This window comes from Dipodomys merriami, unplaced genomic scaffold, assembly GCF_024711535.1.
Source record: "Dipodomys merriami isolate MVZ:Mamm:240054 unplaced genomic scaffold, mDipMer1.0.p SCAF_17, whole genome shotgun sequence".
NCBI lineage: Eukaryota > Metazoa > Chordata > Mammalia > Rodentia > Heteromyidae > Dipodomys > Dipodomys merriami.
Genome location: NW_027203048.1, coordinates 25117182 through 25139288, shown reverse-complemented (window position 1 = coordinate 25139288; position 22107 = coordinate 25117182). Strand labels below are relative to the sequence as shown.

Sequence of the window (22107 nt, the reverse complement as noted above, 5' to 3'; positions counted from 1 at the left end):
GCTTGGTTATTTTGCATGATTTGCTTAAACTTGGAGAAACTATAACATGTTTAACTAGGAATTTCATAGGGCAGCAAGTTGTTTACTATTCCTTACTCAAAATTGTGTCATTTTTGTATTGTAATTTCTCTATATAATTCCAGCACTCAGGCTGATCTAGGTACTTCCTGACTTTTCTTCCAGTTGTAGTTTGTTCTAGAGCTGCTGGCCTAATTTATATTCCTTTTCTAAGAATCTGGTTTCACATCCAACATATTCAACTGCTACAACCAAGGTGGTGAAGGCGAACTCTCTCCATTTCAAACCTGTCCTTTTCCACTTAATCCCTGACGTTTAACTGCCACATGGGCCATTTCACCACCTTCTGCTAAATCAAACTCCTACACTAACAGTGTTGTGAAGTGAATCCTTGAACAACCCTTTCCCAAATCATTCTGATTCCACTTGCTTTTTTTAAACCACAAATGAACCCAGTTTTACTTTATACTTCATCTATCCCAATAGTCTCATTGTATATATTTATGTACATGCCTCTATAGCCACCAGCTTATAAATTCCCAAGTTACATTCCTCATCTTTTACTCAAATTTATTGCAAAAGGACCCCACAACCTAGGCCTTCCTCATTTACTGTAACCCCTGAAAGATCTGTACATGATGTAGCTTAGGCCCACACTGACTCAGGGGAAGAACCTGATCATCTCAGCTGCCTTCAAACTCTGGAAATGATTCAAAGCCTACAACTCTCCTCTATCTTCTATTTTATTAAATTTGATTGTTTATTAAAAATTCACAGGAACGTAATGGAAGGTAAGAAATGTTCTGGAAGATCACAGAACAGGCTCTGGATGGGCAGGAGTGGAGGTAGTAGGAAAAATGACCATTGGGACTCTGGGGGTAGGTAGGATTCTTCAGGACTGTCAGTCCTTGCTAACATAATGAATCTGAATTTACCCCACAAAAATTGTGCTAAAAGAGGCATAAACAAATCTGATATGGAAGCAAGACAACCAAATCTTGCCATGGATAGTTTTAAAATTCAATGTAAGGGGTGTCAGTATTTTAAATTTTTTGAAAGGCAAGTGCTCTACTGAAAGATTTAAATAGTCTAATAATAGAAAAAAAACTTGAATTAACAAATTATATGTTGTCATAGTTACTCTCCCTCCCCCCCCCCCCCCATGAAATCTCACACAAAACCTCTGCTGCTGTTGTCTTGTCTGTCTTAGAGCAGCCATGTATTGGTATTTTACCTTTTCCCCTGAACTACACTCCTAGATGTCTGAGATAACTGGAATCTCAAATCTCTACAGATTCCAAGGCAGAATTCAATTTACGTTTGTCTTTTTTTTTAAGGCTCCTGCTGTGTAGCCCAGGCTGACCTGGGTCTGAACCCCCCAAATGGGATTATAGGAATGTTAACCCTATGCCCAGACCTCCATTGGTTTAAACAAAATCTCAGCTCATGGTATCTCAAATATGGGTCATTTAAATTTCTCCAAAATCCTGTCAACTTTGTCACTAAAACACACCAACCCAGCCCCTTTATTCTGCACAACTGCAAATCTTCATCTTGGCCCACTACCAGTCCCTACTAACCACAGGAACAGAAAACAGGCTATGCCAACTCCCTTGCTTAAAATCCTCCAGTGGTTTCGCACTGAAGTCTTGAACAAAAGAAATCTAGATGCCTTACTCCAGGCTCCTAGCCTTAGAGATCTTGCCAATCTCAGAGCCATTGCCCTCTCTACATCCCAATGGGCTCCTTTTTCTTTTGTAGCACATAAATACTTATCGGCTTTGGGGGCTTGGGCTTCATTTTCTCTTTAGCTGTAATGGTTTTTTCTTTTTTTCAAATCTTGATGTGATCATATCCTCACCATTCAAGGTGATTCCCAGTGATCAAACATGCTGCTCCTATTCCCCCCCTGTGCCATATTCTGCCTCTTTTTTGTTTAGTTTGGGATTTTGTGTCTTATTTCTTACCTGGAAGTGTAATAATCTCTAGGCAGCAGATGCTTTGTCTTGTATCCACTGTACATCTATTACTTTAAACAACAGCTAACACAGTGGGCCCAACGAACATATGAACAAATACCTGAAAGGTCTTAATCTATTCAATCAAGATTCCCACAAATGAAAACAGCTGCCCCAATTTATCAAACCTTGCAATGGCAAACTCAACACACCCAATGTCCCCTATAACCAACTTTCTCTATATAAAAATTTGGCTCAAATCTCCATGGAACAACATACTACTTAAAATGTCTATGTTCCCTATCAGCTGCTGCAAGAAATATGGAACAAAACCCGAACCTCTTACATTATGTATTTTATGCAGGCATCATTCCCTCTGGAGACTTTCTAACCTTTAAACCAGCCACTCATTTGTATGCATTTAGTTCTTTATATTGTAGAACAGAGGGGAAGGAAGTAGTGTGATCTGCCCTGTGTTTTTACATCACTCAGAGATGGATTTGGTTGTTTTTTTGGTAGATTCTGACTCAATCACAGGTTCTTCCCCTCTACTAAAAAGAAAAATTCGGGGCTGGGAAGGTGGCTCAGTGGTAGAGTGCTTGCCTTGTATGCATGAAGCCCTGGGTTTGGCTCCTCAGCACCATATAAGCAGAAAAAGCCGGAAGTGATGCTATGGCTCAAGTGGTAGAGCACTAGCCTTGAGCTGAAGGGCACTGCCCAGGCCCAGAGTTCAGGCCTATGGCTCAAGTGGTAGAGTGCTAGCCTTGAGCTGAAGAGCTGAAGGACAGTACCCAGGCCCAGAGTTCAGGCCCCACAACCAACAAAAAAATAAAAATTTAAACAAAAAAAAAGGCATTTACTATAAAGACTCGAAGGCCAAGCCCAATAAAACCTACATGATTGCTACTTCATACCAGGGAGCAAAGGAAGCTTTGGGATAAAAATAGTAGCAATCAGGGGTTGGGAAGGTGGCTCAGTGGTAGAGCGCTTGTCTTGCATGCCTGAGCAGCCCTGGGTTCGATTCCCCAGCACCACATAAGCAAAAAGAAAAAAGCTGGAAGTGGCGCTATGGCTCAAGTGGTAGAGCGCTAGCCTTGAGCTGAAGAGCTGAGGGACAGTGCCCAGGCCCCATGACCGGACCCCCCCCCCCCCCCAAAAATAGTAGCAACCAGATCGAAATGTCAAATAAAGTTCATAAACTTGGGATTTTGTAAAAACGGAACTTGTCCAGAAGACTCTTATCTCCAATAAAACCACCAGAAAACCAGAAGTGGTACTGTGGCTGAAGTGGTAGAACACTAGCCTTGAGCTGAAAAGCTGAAGGGCAGCACCCAGGCCCAGAGTTCAAGCCCCCCAACTCCTGACCTAAAACCCGAAACCAAACAAACAACCAGTCTTGGAAGTGGCACTGTGGCTCAAGTGGTAGAGTGCTAGCCTTGAGCTGAAGAGCTGAGGGACAACACCCAGGCCGAGTTCAAGCCCCACAACTGACAAAAAAAAACCCAAAAAACAAAAAACAAAAAAACCAAAAACCCCACAGAAAAACCAGTCTTGTGTAACCCTTCTAAAAGACCAGGTGAACACAGATTGTTTTGTGAATAGTAATTCAGCCTTGTTTTTTTTTTGTCTAAGAAATATACATTTAATCATAACTCAATATATTTAAAGCAACCTGTTTCTTGTCTTTTACTGTAAGAAAAATGTGTGAGGCAAATGCTGATGAATTGTCTCAGTTAAGTGACTGCAGAACAGATAAGACTAAGTAATCTTTAGGAGAAGATAAATTAGATTCACTTAGGAATATTCTTTAGATAGAATAAGGCTTCTATATGACTTTAAACCAGATGTCTGAATATTGTTGTCATAAACATGAATAAATGTCATATGCATACATAAATGTACACATTATATATGTATACATATAATGCAAAGACAGGTAGAAGAAAGGGGGGGAGAGTTGGACAAAGAAGGACAGATGTGTGGGTGTGTATATATAGGTAAAAGAGAAAGAATGAAGATATGAATCAAAGCAATCCTTCTTTGAGCTAATTATTTCACTATGAAGACTTGCCATACTCTCTAATGATTTTCCTGGTTTGTAGTAAAACGCGCTTCAAAAGGACCAAAAAGACACAAATTTAGTTGACAGACTACAATGGATTCAGAAAAAGACACAGTGAATATAGACTTATGTGCACTTTCATGCTGGTGATTTTCTTTTTAAAATGTAAGCCACTAATGTTTTAAGAAAAAAATTTAAACCTAAAGTTGCATATTAATATTATACACAAACTGAAACATAATGACTTTTAGCACAGTGTATACATGCTTACATAAACTCAAATAGTTACACATTCAAAACAATTTGCTTTAACATATGAAAATTCTGAAAAACATATAAGCATCAATACTTTCTATAAAACTACAGTTAGAACATCAATTTGCTACAAGCATATAAAAACATCAAGTGCTTTCTTGGAGTTTCAAGTTACCTCTTTACAACACCATCTTGTTTGCATATATAGTCCTTCAATAATCAGTAGGGATTTTTTTTTCCTCAAGAGGTTTATTTTCCAGATACATTATAAGCTCAAGAAAACAGACCTAACAATACACAATATAATTATGTCTAACAACTTAATTGCACATAACATTTTAAAGTAGGTTTGGGTGAAGTTCTCAAATACTTTGGTATATGTTCTTCAGGGACTTCTATTAGAAAAAAACAGTAAGTCCAAGTCCCTTTAATCCCCATTTTGTATTAAAATGGACGAGTCTTTGGTTAAAATTCTTTATTTTGGGCATTTATTATCCGTTAAAATGGTCCCCAAACCAATAAATAGTGCCGATGTATAACTAGTTCACCAGACTTCACTTAACCTGTTTCTGATGTAGTTGTATGCTTTAAATATTCATTTACTAAAATAATGTCACTGACAGTTTCAATCTTTCACTTAGAGGCAGAGAAATCAGTAAGTTTTTCATTTCTCTGTGAATTATCTGTTGTTACCTAAACTTACATGATAATTTCAGTAACTACAGATTAGGATTAGAAAGATGTAGAGCATTAATTTTAGTTAGCTTATTCTGGTAAGTCAGTATTAGACTGTACATGAATCTGCATTAACTAGAGAATAGGTTGTCGGGTAATGTTAACTTTAGAAACCCAAACCATTCTATGTGTAAGAGAAAACTGATGCAAATGTATAAAACAGCAGATATACAAGAACACCAAACATACTTTATTAGCACAAAGAAGCAGCCATAACAAGGCACAGCAAGCAGAAACATACATTAGCAGTCAAAGGATTAGTGTTGCATACAAATATAGCTTTTCTTTTTTGTAGCCTTGGCAATAGCCATAGGAATATAAAATAACCTTCTGTAGCAGCTGGTATGGAAACTAAAAAGCACTCACCAGCAGCACAGAACACATAAACAAAAAGACAAGAATGGATTTGGCTACTGTAGTGCAAAGTGTCTAGGACAGAACTGAAGTCAGTTCAATACTATGAAGCAAACACTAGAACCTGGTAACACTTCCCAAAGCACTCACTCAAGTTGTATTATATACTATTCTAAATGACAAAAAGTGCTAAGTAAAGTTATTTACAAATACAATGGTTGTATAGTACCTTTAAATCTGCAATTTAGGTTTCAGATTTTCCATTAAGAATGAACTGCACTGAAGTTCTATAAATTATACTTACGCAATTCAGCTATGAGAGCTTACAACAAAGAGATAAATACTGCCATCCAAATTATTAATTATAGTTTAGCAATAATCTCAACAGCAACAATCATTGTAGTTACTATTGTCTGACTGTATGGGCATCTTCTAGTCTCATTTTCTTCATAGTTTACAACCTTGTTATGGACATAGGAAAAGACCCAACTTTAATGAAACAACATTTAGACCTCATATTAACACACACACACACACACACACACACACACACACACACACACACACACACACACACACACACACACACACACACACACACACTCTCTCTCTCTCTCTCTCTCTCTCTCTCTCTCTCTCTCTCTCCAATTGCAGCAGCTATTCCAAATGCCTATTTTAAGTTGAAGCCTTATTTAAAAAATACCAAGGACCTTTAAATAAAATTCTACTACTATCTTTCTAAATCTGAAATTTTAAGAACAACTATTTAGAAAACCTGGTCTACTTAACAGTACCTTTTGCAGAAGAGAAAAGGAAACTAACTATAAACTACATCCACACTTAAGTGAACTGCACTATGCCCTTGTGGCCAGAAAATTGTTTTGTTTTGTTTTGTTTTGTTTTTTCCTGAAAGGGAGGCAGTCTACTTATTTGTTTGCTTGTTTGCTTGTTTTTGGACTTTCAAAGCTTGATTTCTGGTAACTACAAACATCACTACTTTGGAAGGTTATAGAAAAATGCTTAGAAAAAATAATTTAAAACATTAGTCACACTGTTGAAATACTCATCCAATAATTTGTTCTTCAGTAAGAAATAGAACTCTTCATAGCAAATGCCCCAGAGTTGCCTTGTTCAGTTACTATAGCCACTAAAAACCAAACTGCTAGCTAAACTGACAAATGTTTTCATAGCCTCACTGACACTAGCTTTATCCTGCTGTTTGCAATAGGCACCACTGTCTGTGTCAAGCAGTTCACAGCTGACAGAGGCTACTCATGAAGCTTACGTCCTGTGTGAAAATCCTAGCACTGACACTGTGCTTCCTATAGGTATACTGTCTAGTACACATAAAAGCAGACCCAGTTAATGCCCCTTGGGGTCAGAAGAATTTACTTTGCCTTGATTGGCTCTCGTTCTAACCAGCGAACTCTAACTTTTTGCTTATAATGATACTCTTTTAGGAAATCCTGTAACATTGATGGCAGAGGAAGCCCATCAATTCCATCATATGTGGTGCACCTGCAGATTACCGCACGGCAGATATACTGCAGGCTGAAAGGAAAAGTCCTATTCAGTGATATAGTTAGCAACGGTTCAAAAAACATGCAAGAACTGGGATCCTTATAATGTTCTAGAAGTCCTGTTACAGTGGAGGAGTGAAATACACATGGGTCGTGGGCATCAAAACTGAAGTTGTGATTCCACTGTTCAATTCTGGCATGCAGTGATCTGTTGTAGCGGCGGAAGCTCACAGAGAAGAGGTAGTCCTCTTGCGCAGAGTCCCTGAGCAAAAACGTGCCTTCAGGTTTCCCTTCAAGAAGGGCTTCTGCTTCGTAACGGTCCATCACTCCCCAGTAACAGGGATTCCCTGTGATCTGAAGCAGATCCGGCACAAGGCAGTGTATGTAATCAATCTGCGTATGGACTTTCCATGCTCCCTGTCTGCTCATGTGGGCATGGCTGTCTCCAGACACCTGGCGCTGCTTCTGCCTCCAGGACTGCAGACACAGGGTGGTCGTGTCCTCTTCTGAGTCACAATTGCCTTGTGGAACTGCAGTGTTGTCCCCACTTATTTCTGTCATTCCAGGAGCTAACTTTGGTCCCAATTTATATAATGGATTTACCTGTGCAGTAGCTTCAAATGTATGTATTTGTGCATTAGGAGGAGGGTCTACCCCTTCTTCAATACTAAGCCTTCTTCTCTCTCGAAGTCTGTCTTCTTCATCTTCTGTTGAAACCAACGATGGATCAAATGTATCAAAAAATGTTGAATGTGGGCTCACTGGAGCTGTATGCTGTTTAATCAAATGCCATTTTTGGGCTAAATCTGAGCCAGCAGGGAAAGGGCATTTCTCTAGCATTAATTCAGAAAGATGTATTTTCCTTTTGTTGGAGAAGAGTGGCTTTGAGTGCTTGCTGTAAGTCCTCATGGGGAAACACAGGCCCACAGTGTCCTGTAACCTCTGTCTCAGCGAGCGGCTGCCCAGGGCTCTACTGGAAACACTGTCCATATCATGCACAGAGCTTACTCCATAGCGCCTCTCTCGCCTTTGAAGTCCACTTCGAGTTCTACCAAACTTTTTATCAGTATCTAATGAACTTTGGGTCTTTGTGGAACAGGAATGTTTTTTCTTCCCACCCCATGGGGCATGTCGAGAGTAGGAATCTCTTCGAGAAAGCCTTGTTCCTGGGACAACACCTGAGTCACTGTCCTTCTCAATGCTTATTTCAACAATTTGAGGGATTTCTGCAGCACAATTTTGGTTTCTCCTCGAAGAATTCTTTGAAGGGCTTAATCCCAGTTGTAAGGCCACATTTTCTCTTAAGGGACTGCTTTGTTGTTGAGGAGATGAGTCTCCCAGACTCATGTTTTTCTCTTTGACAGACAAACATCTGTTGGAGTTCATGTCCATACTTTCACTACGGCTTCCTCCTTCATGACCAAAGAGATTCTGACACCTGTACTTGAAGTTATTCCACATTTTCCCCACTTTATCCATTGATTATAAGATCTAAAGACAAAAAAGAAAATGGGGGGAAAATGAATTAATCAAAGTGACATGTGAAGCTACCAAAGGAAGCGCCCTTTTCACTGGGAATTCCAGTAATATGGTCAAGAATTTATCTCACTTTGCCTGCTAATTAAGGTGGTGAGGCATTGTGTTTGGTGGCAGTAAGATAGCTGGCCCTTCAATGGCACTGACCATTACTCACTCAGAGCTCAGGTGATCTTAAGGAACAAGTCTCTTCTAGTCTAGTACAGTTTTATATGATAATAAATGGTATATTATTCCAGACACTAGAAGAGCCATATTCAAGAAGTCCAAAAGTCTAGCTTTATTCTCCATATATCTAAAATAATTTTTGTTCTGTAAGGTATTTTTCTTATGATCAAACTATCCCTGAAAAATGACTGTTAAAGAAAATATAGCTGAACTTAAAACATACTATCTTTTATGTCTTTGTTGCCTTGTATGTCCCTCCCCCATGGTATAACCCCTGCTTTCATTATATATGATGTTGGCATAAGTGGAGGGGATGGGAAAAAACAAATTGTGAAAACAGGGATACAGGAGGACCCATTGCAACAATGAGATGTACAAGTCGTTATGTAGAAAAACGAACTTTACAACTTTGGTGGGGGGGTGGGGGGGAGGATACAAAGGGATGGGAAGGAGAAACAAAGCAGGAGGCTACAATGCTTGATAAGAAATGTGCTCACTATCTTACCCATGTAATTGTAACCCCTCTGTACAGTATTTTCACAATAAAAATATATATTAAAAAAACACTATCTTTGCAAGTTACATGAACAGCAGGATATACAGAAAACATACGAACTTGTCAGTACACAGAAGACAGTTTCTAATACTGACCCCTTAGTTTAGTTAGTTCCACAGATACATCTTCCTAATCTAGGGACTGTTAGCAGATTGTATGGTGACATAGTAGTCTAATGCAAAAAAAGGCACTGCGCTTTCACACTCCTTGGGGATGTTATGTGGGCAGCTGTAATACTAGAAAACAGAAATTAGTAACAGTGATTCACAGAATAGTTCACCTAAGAATCAAGTTATTTCAACTATCTTGGTATTTACAATGCCCTACTTGAGATTCTTTTGTTTTTCTATTACCTCATCGTTTTATATAAAGTTACACAGGAATGAAAACAATTATTAAATTTCAATTGCCCTAGTTCTAGAATTAAAATCGATTATAAACTTTCACATTTATACATGCTTAGCCATTCGTAAAATTAACTCAAGCAGCTGTGGGCATGGCTCAAGAGGTATAATTCCTTCCTAGCAAGAACAAGGCCCTACCCAGCCATACCACTTCTAGGCATCTATCCTGAACAACAGGAATCAGTATACAAGGACACATGCACCTCCATGTTTACTGCAGCACTGTTCACAATAGCCAGGATATGGAAACAACCAAGATGTCCTACCACAGATGAATGGATCAAAAAATTGTGTTATCTATGCACAATGGTACATTATGCAGCCATTAGAAAGGACAAAATAATGGCATTTGCAGGAAAATGGATGGAGACAGAAGAAACCATGTTGAGCGAGGTAAGCCAAGAGCAAAGAGACAAATGGCACATGGTCTCCTTGATAAGTGGATGTTAAATCCAAAATGTAAGGTGATACAACATAGTTAACAAGGCTTACGAAACAAAGGACTTCCACTCATCTGGTCAAATCACTACTAAATAACCCCATGCTGCTGATCACATATTTGGTATATATGTGCACACCAGAGGGAAACCAGGAGGAGGACACAGAACTGGAGGGAATGAGGGAAAAAATACAACAGCAGGACCCTCAGCTGCGCTGGACATTGATCAAAATGAACTAAGCAACTCAATGGCAGCGATGGGAGGGAAGGAATGAGTGGGAAAGAGGGAACAGCTAATGCTATGCAAAACAAAAGAAATGTACATATCACCCAATGTAGAAGAAATAACTGTACTTTCAAAGCTCATAGAACTCATGTTATAGACCATGATAGACAATTTGTCCCATGAAAGTTAGAATGTGTTTGTGACCTAACTAAGCATCACTATTCCACAATACTGTGAAATCTGGGAAATTATATAATCACTTAATCACAGTAAGAATTTAAAAAAAAAAAAAAAAAAGAACAAGGCCCTGAGTTCAAACTTCAATACTGACAAAAAGAAGTAGAATTTTCTTTTGCCTAAAAAAATCTGAACTGGAATCTTACATGATCTACTAAAGGGGTAGTTTTTGCAAGACAGACAATATGAGTCTCTAAGTAGTTGGCCTGGTCTCAAAGAAGAGATGTTGGCTCCTTAATGAAAAGATTGACCAATAAACAGTACATTTATATTCTTAAAGTTAAGAGTAAAATATTCACAGGTTTTATGGTTTTCTTGCTTTATTAGGCTTACCAAAAACTGGTCCAGATTTTATCACATAAAGGCTTTTGTCCACAATCATTTAATTCAAGTGTAAAGCAGTGTCAACAGAAAGATATGACCTAGCACTTAGGGGCTGGTTGAACAAGGAATCTTCTGGGGAGGTGCTATTTCAAAATTTTATTCTGAACGGTGTGTAGGAATGAATCAGGATAGTGAGAGAATTAGGCAGCGAGAACAGCATTTGCAAATGCTTCAAAACAGGGCATAAACAATGGCTGAGGTCAATATGGCCTAGTGACTAAGGGTAAGAGTATCAAGATAAAGCTGCAGAGATCGGCCCTTAGTCCATGACAAAAAAGCAAGAATGATAATGAACTGAATGAAGACTCCTGTAGAAGTTCAAATAAGAGCTGGATTAGGAAGGTGAAAACAGAGATGAGTATGAGATATTTGTAAGTCAAGACTTTAGAATTGATTACTGGGAATGTTAGGAGAGTATCATATTTCACAAGTTGGAAACAAGAGATAGAACAGTACTGCCAAGTTGGGCTTAAATCTAATTTTGAAATGTAGTTGCAGCTATCATAAAGATATCTATTAGCCCACTGGTATACACTCATGGAATACTTCATAGAAAAATGATAAACTATAGCTATTTACATCAATATACATGAATCTCAAAAAACATGCCTACAGAAAGGTATTATAAACTTGCCTTTCAAATAAGCAAACCCCAAAATACAGTTTATATACACACAAAACACATGTAGAATACAATATAAAAAGCAACTCAGCTGGGCACTGATGGCTCATGCCAGTAATCCTGATCTGAGGATTGCAGTTCAAAACCAGCTGGGGCAGGAATAAACCACCAGAAAACTGGAAGTGGTACTGTGGCCCAAAGTGGTAGAGTGCTAGCCTTGAGCCAAAAGAGCTCAAGGACAGTGCCCAGGCCCTGAATTTATGCCCCATGACTGACCTCCTCCCTTGCCTACCCCACCCCCCCCCCCAAAAAAAACAACTCCGGATAATAGTTGTCTATTGCAAGGAGGAACAGAGACTCAAGAGGGTACTCAGGAGGTTTCTAACACCCTAGGACTTTTCTCTTTCTTTCTGTTTTTTTTTTTTGGGTCCGGTTGTGGGGCCTGAACTCTGGGCCTGGGTACTGTCCCTCAGCTCTTCAGCTCAAGGCTAGCGCTCTACCACTTGAGTCACAGTGCCACTTCCGGCTTTTTTCTTTTTTCTTATGTGGTGCTGAGGAATTGAACCCAGGGCCTCATGCATGCAAGGCAAGCGCTCTACCACTGAGCCACCTTCCCAGCCCGGACTTTTCTCTTTCTTCTGTCCATTATATTTGGCTGTACTTTTCCTAAATATATTTACTTTATGTAAGATATTGGAGATTGAGAAACATACTCAGTCTAAGAAGTCTACAATCCAGCAAAGAAGGCAAACAAATCAGAATACAACCTAAGTGGGATTTTAATTAGCGCTTTAAGAATATGAAGCACCAAGCAACTTATCTCTTGTTGATAAACTGTGGCAGACTGCGCTGAATCCTATACCTACTTTTTCCTCTCTTTTACATTATTGTCATTAGATGGTACAGAGCTATCCCAATAAACAGTCTGTTTCTCACTCTTCCTTGTACAAGGCCCTGAACAATATCTGCCAATGAGATGAAGCAGATCTACAAGTGGGAGCTTTGGGAACATTTTTCTAAGAGACAATTGGCCTGGCCCTAAGCCCAAGACTTTTTGCTGTTGTTGTTTTGGTTTTTTTCCCCCTTTTTCTTCCTGTATCTTCCTGCTTCAAATAATGCTACCTCAATTTTGGGCCAGGAGGACAAATGTCAAACTCAAGAGATTCTGAAGCCCTAAATTGGAAATTACTTCCTTGATGACATCATGGAGCAGAGCATTTCAGGCACAGACATTACAAAGGCACAGACTCATTAAAAGGCCTCACTATCAAAAAGTGGGGAGGGGTTCTAAGAACTGGAGGTTCCATTGAAGAAAGAGTAACTTAAAAGGCTAGAAGAGATATTCTCAAGGGTCTTACACGCCATTCTAAGAAGAATAACTTTATTCTTGAATTTGGTCTTATAAATAACGATATATAACTTCACAGACGGTTCTATGTACATTCTAGTCAGAAAACAAAGCAGTATGGATTAAGAGGTTGTGAGGACTGGGGAGTAGAGAGAGGAAAAAAAAACATTTCTATGACATAAAAGATACTATTTTAGTAAATGCTGAAGCTATTTGTCATGAAGAAAGGATTATGACGTCTGAGAGGTAAGGGAGATAAGTATGTTAAATATGTATAATTTGGTAACGTTTTGATTAAAGGATTAGAACATCTGCCCTCTAAAGTAAACTAATGTCTGTCAATTATGGTTTAAGTATGACCACTAACTGAAAATAGATTTCATTTTATGATATAGCCATACCTATGGTGCCTTGTCACAAGTGGCTGTCCTAAGTAACAAGAAGCTGAACAGTACTAATGTGATCCTCATCAAAGAGTCATACAAATATTTAAAAAAGTACTATTAAAAGTTATTAGAAGCTTCAATTTTTTTGTAGCAGTATTCTTTTTTTTTCTTCAACAATCATGTAATTTTTGTAAATTTTTAGCTGCAATGTTTCCACTATTTTTAATTCTTCTTAAACATGAGTAAAAATACTATTACTATTAAATGCTGATCATACCCAAAATATAGTGTGGGATATTGGAGTTTACCAGCTGAAAATTGTAGAGGTTGTTTTATGTTTTAACCTGATACTCTATTTTTTACTGGTTTTGGTGTGCCTCTGGTATCTCAAACCATATGAATGTTACTGGTACCCTACTCTATAAAAGCAAAATGCTTGCAAATGAACACTGCCAGAAAACCATTTTTAAAGGATAGAATATTTGGCTTTCCAAATTTAGACTTGTTACTCAGATCATTTGTGTCTAAGAATAATTTTCTTGTTTGAAGGATTATAGTTTTGCTCTTTTTTCTCTCTTTAAACATTGAATTTCAGCTGATATTTTCCATCTCCTACACAGGTTATTCTTTTTTTTGGGTCCGGTCGTGGGGCCTGAACTCTGGGCCTGGGCGCTGTCCCTCAGCTCTTCAGCTCAAGGCTAGCACTCTACCACTTGAGCCACAGCGCCACTTCTGGCTTTTTTTTTTTTTTGCTTATGTGGTACTGAGGAATCGAACCCAGGGCCTCAGGCATGCAAAGCAAGCACTCTACCACTGAGCCACCTTACTATCCCCTCAGGTTATTCTTTATTATTTAAAAACAATGAAGCTGGACATGGTGCATAGTTATAATCCCAACACCTGGGAAGCTGAAGCAGGAAAACTGAGTTTTTGTCTCAACAAAGGAAGGAAGGAGAAAGGGACTACATGTATTATTTCCCAAAGACTGATATTAAAAACTTCTCTAATAATGATTTATTACACCATTTTTTGATATTATAAGACTAAAGCTAATAGGGAAACTAGCTATTGTCAAAATGGATATAAGTAATCCATCACTACATAGCATAGCCCAAGTCCTCAAAATCAAGAAATGAAACTATATTATTAATGAACACAAAGGACAAAATTGCAGTAAACACCTACAGCTTTTTTTTTTTTTTTTTTTTGGGTCTGGTCGTAGGGCCTGAACTCTGAGCCTGGGCGCTGTCCCTCAGCTCTTCAGCTCAAGGCTAGCACTCTACCACTCTACCACTTGAGCCACAGCGCCACTTCCAGCTTTTTTTTTTTTTGCTTATGTGGTGCTGAGGCATCGAACCGAGGGCCTCATGCATGCAAGGCAAGCGCTCTACTACTGAGCCACCTTCCAGCCCAACACCTACAGCTTTTAATATAATCTTAAGCCTTGTTCCTCCTAACCTCACTAGATTCCCAGGACCCAGTTGTTCCACACCGTCATCAGAAAGTACCATATAAATCAGTATTAGAAAATACAATTCTTTATATAATCTTGGAGGGGTAAAAATGTAAATTATTTCAATTAGCATATTGTGTCACTGTTAATTTGATTCTTGCCTAAACATTAAATTTTAATGGAAATTTTCTTTCCAAATGTGAACTGATTTAAGACTGAACTTATGCAGACTTACTTTGACATGCTTTTCCACGTGCTGTTCTGTCTGGAATGCCTAACTTACTTAAAACTACCCTTGGCAAAAGACTACATTTCTCAAGTCTCAGTTCAACTGCTATCTTTCAGTAGAGGCTTCCAATCTCCTCCAGGCTACTCCAGTGGTATGCAGCTAACCCAGCTCCCAGAAGAAGAAAAAGCTCCAACATGATCAGTTCTGTTATCATCTTGGTTTTCAAAACCTAAATTTGTTTCAATGCACTTGTTATACTAGGGTACAACATAACCACCATGCAAATCCCATTTGCTTGATATAAAAAAGGAAATATAATTTTAGCTATTTACACTTAGACTTGCCTACAGTGAATTCAATAAGAAATGTCATAGTCAAGGCTTGACTCAGCACAGTACAGACTATTTTTCTAATTTGACCTATTAATTTAACATGATTCTAATCAACCCCCATCTTTCATGTTTTTTTGGTAGATGTAAACTGATTCTAAAACTGCAAAGCAAAAACAAAACAAAACAAAAACCTAGACTAAAACAAAACTTAAAAGAATTTAGTACTTGATACTAAAAAGCTACAATAAGACAGCATGGTACTGCAAGAAGGACAGACACATAAATTCATGAAAACAGAAGAACTGAGGAAGGACATATGCAAATATGGTCAACTGATTTTTAACATAGGTACAAAAACCATTCAAGAGATTAGTCTTTCAAAAAATGGTATTATAATTGCCTTTCATATGTAACAATGTGAAACTCAACCTGAACTTGACACTTTGAACAAAAATGAACTCAAAATACATCACAGACTGTAAACCCATAAAACTTGAAGAAAATAAAGGAGCAAACTACAGACTAGGAGAAACTTGCAAATGATACATCCAGCACTGGATTTGTATTCTGATTATATAAGAACTCTCAAAACTCAACAGTAAAAAAAATGAAACCCAGTTTTAAAATGAGCAGAAAGACTTGAACAGAGAGTTTATTCATCAAAAAGAAAGCATTCATGCAACTAACTAGATGAAAGTATGTTCAACATTGTTTTCCATCACAGATATATGCAAAAAAAACACACAAAAATAAAAATTCTGGCTAAGGTAACAATTTGAACTCTTCTACATCACTGGAAGGCATGCAAAAATGTCATTTCTGAAAAGTTTGGTAATTTCTTATGAAGTTAAACATACATTAACCATATGATTAAACAATCACTACCTTGGTATCTATCCTAGAGAAATAAAAACTTATATTGATACAAAACCCTGTACACAAATACTATTCATAATCACTCCCAACAGGAAATAACATGTGTCCTTCAACAGGTGGAGAATATACAAAATGTAGTGCAGCCACACAATAGAATATTACTGAGCAATAAAACAACCACTGACGTGTTCAGTAACTGAAAAGAACTTCAAAGGCATTATGGGGAGTGAAAATAGCCAATCTCAAAAGGTAACAAACACTACTTCCACTGAGAAGACATCAGTAGTTTCACAGTATAGGGAGATAGCCAGGGTATATGAATATGGTTAAAAAAGGTACAACCAGGTAGTATTTTGGGGTAACAGTATGGGTCTGTATTCGGCCTGTGGTGGAATATGTGGAATAAGATGGATTCATATATTAGTTAAAACATATAGACTTGCCGGGCGCTGGTGGCTCACGCCTGTAATCCTAGCTACTCAGGAGGCTGAGATCTGAGGATCGCGGTTCAAAGCCAGCCTGGGCAGGAGAGACCGTGAGACTCCTATCTCCAATAAACCACCAGAAAACCGGAAGTGGCGCTGTAGCTCAAGTGGTAGAGTGCTCGCCTTGAGCTGAAGAGCTGAGGGACAGCGCCCAGGCCCAGAGTTCAAGCCCCACGACCGACAAAAACAAAAACAAAAACAAAACAAACATATAGACTTATATGCCAAATAGTACATTTTTCTGTATGCTAATTAAAATGTAAAAACCTTGAAAAGTACATAGTACATAACATATTTTAGAACTTTCTAAATTTTTTTACAAATTAAGGCTCAAAAGTGAATGTTAAGTATGTGTTTATCAATAGATGGGAGACTGAGGAAACTTAATTTTTTTTCTATTTTTATTGCATACATAGTTTTACAAAGGGGCTTCCATACATGCAGATAGAGTACCCACTGTCACTTCTACTTATCCTCTTTTCCCCCTTGAGACAAAGCCAAACCTGGTTGGTGCCTCATGCTTGTAATCTTAGCTACTCAGGAAGCTGAGAACTCGTGGATTGTGGTTTGAAGCCACCAAGGCAAAAAAAGTCTATGAGACCCCAACTAACTAGCAAAAAGCTAGACTGGAGAGTAGCTGCCTTGAGCAATAAAGGAGAGAACTTGAGGAACTTAGTTCAAGGCTCTATACCAGGGATTTCAACAGGTTTCATTGTTGTATTTTCATACATGTGTGTAACTTTTTTCAAATTCATAACCTCTTCCTTTTGACCTACTTCTCTCCCACTGGGACCTTTTACCTACCTCTACCAAACTAAACCTATTTTACATATCTGTTATTCTTTCTTTCTCTCCTTCCTTCCTTCCTTTCCTTTCCTTTCTTTCTCTCCCTCCCGTCTCTTCCTTCCTTCTTTTTTTTTGTCCGTCCTGTGGCTTGAACTCAAGGCCTGGGTGCATTTTTGCTCAATGCTAGTGCTCTACAACCTGAGCCACAGCTCTACTTCTGGCTTTTTGGTGGTTATAATTGGAGATAAGAATTTCATGAACTTTCCTGCCCAGGTTGGCTTCGAACCACAATCTTCAGATCTCAGATGACTCTCTGCTATGTTTGGGATCTCAAATGTCCCACAAAAGCCCACATGTAAAAAAAAAATCTGTTTCTTAGGCTGGTGCTTTGGAAGGTTGAAGAAACAAACCTTAGGGAGGTGAGACCTAGTAAGAAATTTTAAAGTATTGGAAGCATGCCCTCAAAGAGACTGTGGGGGACTCTGTCCGGTTTCTTTCTCTGGTCCCTGGAGGTAAACAGGTTGTACTGCCACATGCTCTCATTTTGACATGCTGCCATAAGGCCCAAATCAAGGGGGGCAACTGGTATTCACTAAGACCTATTCACTAAAACTGAATGAAAATTTTCCTCTTTTATTTATTTATTTATTTTTTGGGTCCAGTTGTGGGGCCTGAACTCTGGGCCTGGGCGCTGTCCCTCAGCTCTTCAACTCAAGGCTAGCGCTCTAACACTTGAGTCACAGCGCCACTTCTGGCTTTTTTATTTTTGCTTATGTGGTGCTGAGGAATCGAACCCAGGGCCTCATGCATGCAAGGCAAGCACTCTACCACTGAGCCATCTTCCCAGCCTGAACATTTCCCTCTTTTAAACTAACGATCTCAAGTGTTTTGTTAGAGTAACTAAAATGGTTCAACACAATGCCTCAACCAATCATAATAGTTATTAACACCTACTGGGCACTGGTGGTTCATACCTGTAATCCTATCTATTCAGGAAGCTGAGACCTAGAAGACTGTGGTTCAAAGCAGCCAGGTAGAAATGTCTGTGAGATTCCATTTCCAATTAACCAGCAAAAATGCCAGAGTGGAGGTATGGCTCAAATAGTAGCAAGCAAGGAAGCTGTAAGCAAGAAAGTGGCTCCAAGTTCAAGCTCCAGTATTAGTACACACACATAAAAATTTATTAACACTGAATATCAGTTTGCTATAAATATTACCATGTAAAAAAGAAAAATTTGAGACGAAAACATAAAATACATAAACCTGAATGAACATTTCATATTCATAGTATTCACTTGGTTTTTAGGATAGAAATGACAATATTGTCCATTATTACAAAGTTGCCTCGTTTTGTTTCTAATAGTAGTTTCAGATTTATTGTCATCAGAATTCTCTTAACAGCAAAATACGTACTTTGAAGAATGCTGACTAGACTCAAAGAACTAAAATTGGTCATCATTGCACTACTCTGTGAAACTACTTCAAGAAAGCACAAAAGATTTCTTTTTCCACAGTCAAATCAGTACACTAAAAGATAGCAATTAAAATAAAATCAGATGATTAAGACATTTATTTAAATTAGTCACCTATCTTACTGTTTCTAATTTTTTAGAAATCTTAGTGCATTGGTCATAAGTTTAATGTGAGAGCATTAGGTCTACTTTCAAACAACAATGCTTATGTTAATCGTAAATTTGAGATGTGAGCCATTTTCTATTATGTTAAATACAAAATCTGGCACAATTTAAAATTTGGCAACAAATATTTACCTGCCAATCAACAAACTGATTACTGAATGCTCAAAATATTCCAAACTCTAAAGGTTACATAAAAGTGACTTAGCCAAGGAGACAACACAGGCCTATGAGATGTTTAAACACTAAACTGCAAATAATAAAGGACTATGTAATAGAATCAAGGAACATCTAAATAGACATCAGATCATTATTTAATATATCTTCCATATCTGTCTCTTCCCACCGAAGAGATATTCATTTGACATAGGAAGAAACTGATTTGCTAGTTCAGAGCCCCCTCTCATCTCTGTCATTAACATTTTTTTGCTAAGTCCAAACTGCCATGTACCATAAAAAAGACTTTTCTTTCATTCACCTTTGATTTGGATTTGACTAAATAAGAAAGTAAGGGCAGGCAGAGTTTCCTTCTAGAAGGAACTTATTCAGAATGTCTGCATTTCAGGACAGCTGCTTTGATTCAATACCACCTTTCCACATCCATGTGGAAAAAAGGGCAATGACACCCAAAAGGAAGGGCTGGCGTTGTCCTTGCTTCCTGAGAGTCTGAGCACGCACTTGTATCAAGGGTCTGCTTGTCCTGGGCTCTGCTACACTGGTATGCTATAGTCCCAGGGACTCCCTTAGGATGCACTGCCTGTCTGGCTTAGTTTCACTTTGGTTCCAGTTAAGTCATTCTGAAAACCAGGAAACTGAACCAGATCCCTTACACAATCATAATCTACTAATACACTAAATTAGAAACATTAACCATAGAACACAAACCTTACAGGTTTGTCAGACATAAGTAAAAAGTTTATTAAATCTATTATCTAGCACTCTTATTTTGTTTGCTATCTAGCATTTCATTTTTCAAGAAATATTAAGCTGTTTAAAAAATGTCATACTGGGAAAGCAAGCATTACTTAAGACGTTAAAACAGTAATTCTTATCTTAAATATTAGATTGGCTAGATTTTTTGGGGGTGGGGGAGGAGGTTGGTCATGGGGCTTGAACTCTGGGCCTGGGCACTGTCCCTCAGCTCTTCAGCTCAAGTCTAGTGCTCTACCACTTGGGCCACAGGGCCACTTCCCGTTTTCTGGTGGTTTATAGGAGATAAACTGCCTGGGCTGGCTTTGAATTGTGATCCTCAGATCTCAGCCTCCTGAGTAACTACGATGACAGGTGTGAGCCACCAGTGCCTGGCTAGATTTTTTTTTTAACTGTATTTTTTTTGTCTTTTCTTTTTTTGGTACTGGAGATTGAATCTAGGACATTGTACTGCTAGGCAAGAGCTTTGCCAATGAGCTACATCCCAACTCAAATGGTTAGATTTTATAGTAAAACAATCTACGCAAAAATTCATCATAGTTCTTTATATCATTCAATTAAACTCAAAACAATACTATTCTTATAAATCAGGTAATTTTAGAACCACTGACACCAAGACAGTAGAGCTCCCAGAAACATCATCAGGGGGCAAGAAAAGATCAAATTTATTTTCTTAAGTTCCAGGCCTAAGATAGCTCTAAGTATAAGTAAACAAATAATCTTAACAACTACTGGATGATACCAAAGTGCAAGGTACTGTGCTATTCACTTTACATGGATTAACTTAATAAGTTCTCACAGCAATTTTATAAGGCAGCTAGTTATTACTATTTTAATGAAAAAGTTTGAGGTACAGGTTATAAATAACTTGCTCATGGCCACAGAGCCTGTCACAAAGTCTAATACTAAAATAATAAAGAACCAACTACTGTTACAAACCATCAGGACAACAACAGCAAGCTTAATCAATAGCCCCAATAGCTCACTTTTTTTTTTTTCAGTAGATACAGCTTTACAATAAAAATGTAGACTAGTAGACTACCATGGCTTGATATCAATTTTAAATTTAGAAGCTAGTAAATTTCTATATTAGTCTTTTCTAAATTGGATTAGGATGAAGTCAATTCTTCCAACCACACTGAGCCTCTGGACCTATAATTATTAAAATTGAAAAAAACATTCTAAAATATTTATATTAACTTTATTTTCTGAGTGAATGATGTATGAATAGTAACACTGGAGTCTATAGCTCTTCATAAACTACAAAATTCCTTTATTCCTTTATCTCTTAAGTGTAACTTTTCTTCCCTGGATTTCTAACATGATACATAGATAGACAGCTGAGTCATTATCATGCCTTTCTAAAGAGCACCATGTCCATATGATTAAGGTGCCCAGGGACAGAGACAGCATATATAATACTTGGTTTAGAAAAGCAAAGATTATGATTTCCATTCTTTCTTCAACATAAGGGTACCTGCACCTTTAGGGAGGTACAAGTAGGAACAGTGGCTAGGAAAGCAAGACTCTTTTTTTTTTTTTTTTAAGTTGGTCATGGGGCTTGAACTCTGGGCCTGGGTGCTTTCCCTGAGCTCTTCAGCTCAAGGCAAGTATTCTACCACTTGAGCTATAGTACCCCTTCCGGTTTTCTGGTGGTTAATTGGAGATAAGAGTCTCACAGATTTTCCTGCCCAGGCTGGCAGGCTGGCTTTGAACTGTGACCCTCAGATATCAGCCTTCTGAAAAGCTAGGATTACAGGTGTAAGCCACCGGCGCCTGGTTCAAGACTGTAAGTCTTAAAAAGAGCTGGTCTGGGGGAGTGGGGAGGAACAGAAAATAATTAAATCTCTTTAAATGAATAAGCAAGTATTTGATAGAAACCCAGAATTTTACATCCTGAAATATGGTAAGCTGCGTTATTTTCAGAATGTATGGGATATATAACATAAATAAAAGAACACATGTTACATTAGATCTACAATAACGAAGTTAAGCCAAGATACAGTATTTGCAAAAAAGGAAAAAAGCATCAAGGTAATAACGAAAACTCCTTTAAATCCTTTCTTTATCCTCTCAATTAACTTTACCAAAATTTTAAAAATTAAAATTTTTTGATGATTATGATATACTTTAATTGTAGAAAATGTAAAACTGCTCAACAGCATTACTGAAAA

At 38.0% G+C, this 22107-nt stretch overlaps 1 protein-coding gene across 9 annotated transcripts in view; it reads right to left on the bottom strand.

The window, feature by feature from the left end:
- Positions 1–3177: 3177 nt before the first annotated feature.
- Socs5 (suppressor of cytokine signaling 5) overlaps positions 3178–22107 on the bottom strand; it is a 41233-nt gene continuing 22303 nt past the window's right edge. For 8 of the 9 annotated variants that reach the window (XM_070025528.1, XM_070025531.1, XM_070025534.1 and 5 more), the window contains one exon: positions 3178–8393. In XM_070025528.1, coding sequence (XP_069881629.1) covers positions 6771–8381 — 1611 coding nt within the window. In that variant the 5' untranslated portion in view covers positions 8382–8393 and the 3' untranslated portion in view covers positions 3178–6770. Of the gene's footprint in view, positions 8394–9257; positions 9399–22107 lie in introns of all 9 variants that reach the window. The other variant, XM_070025530.1, reaches the window with a different exon arrangement.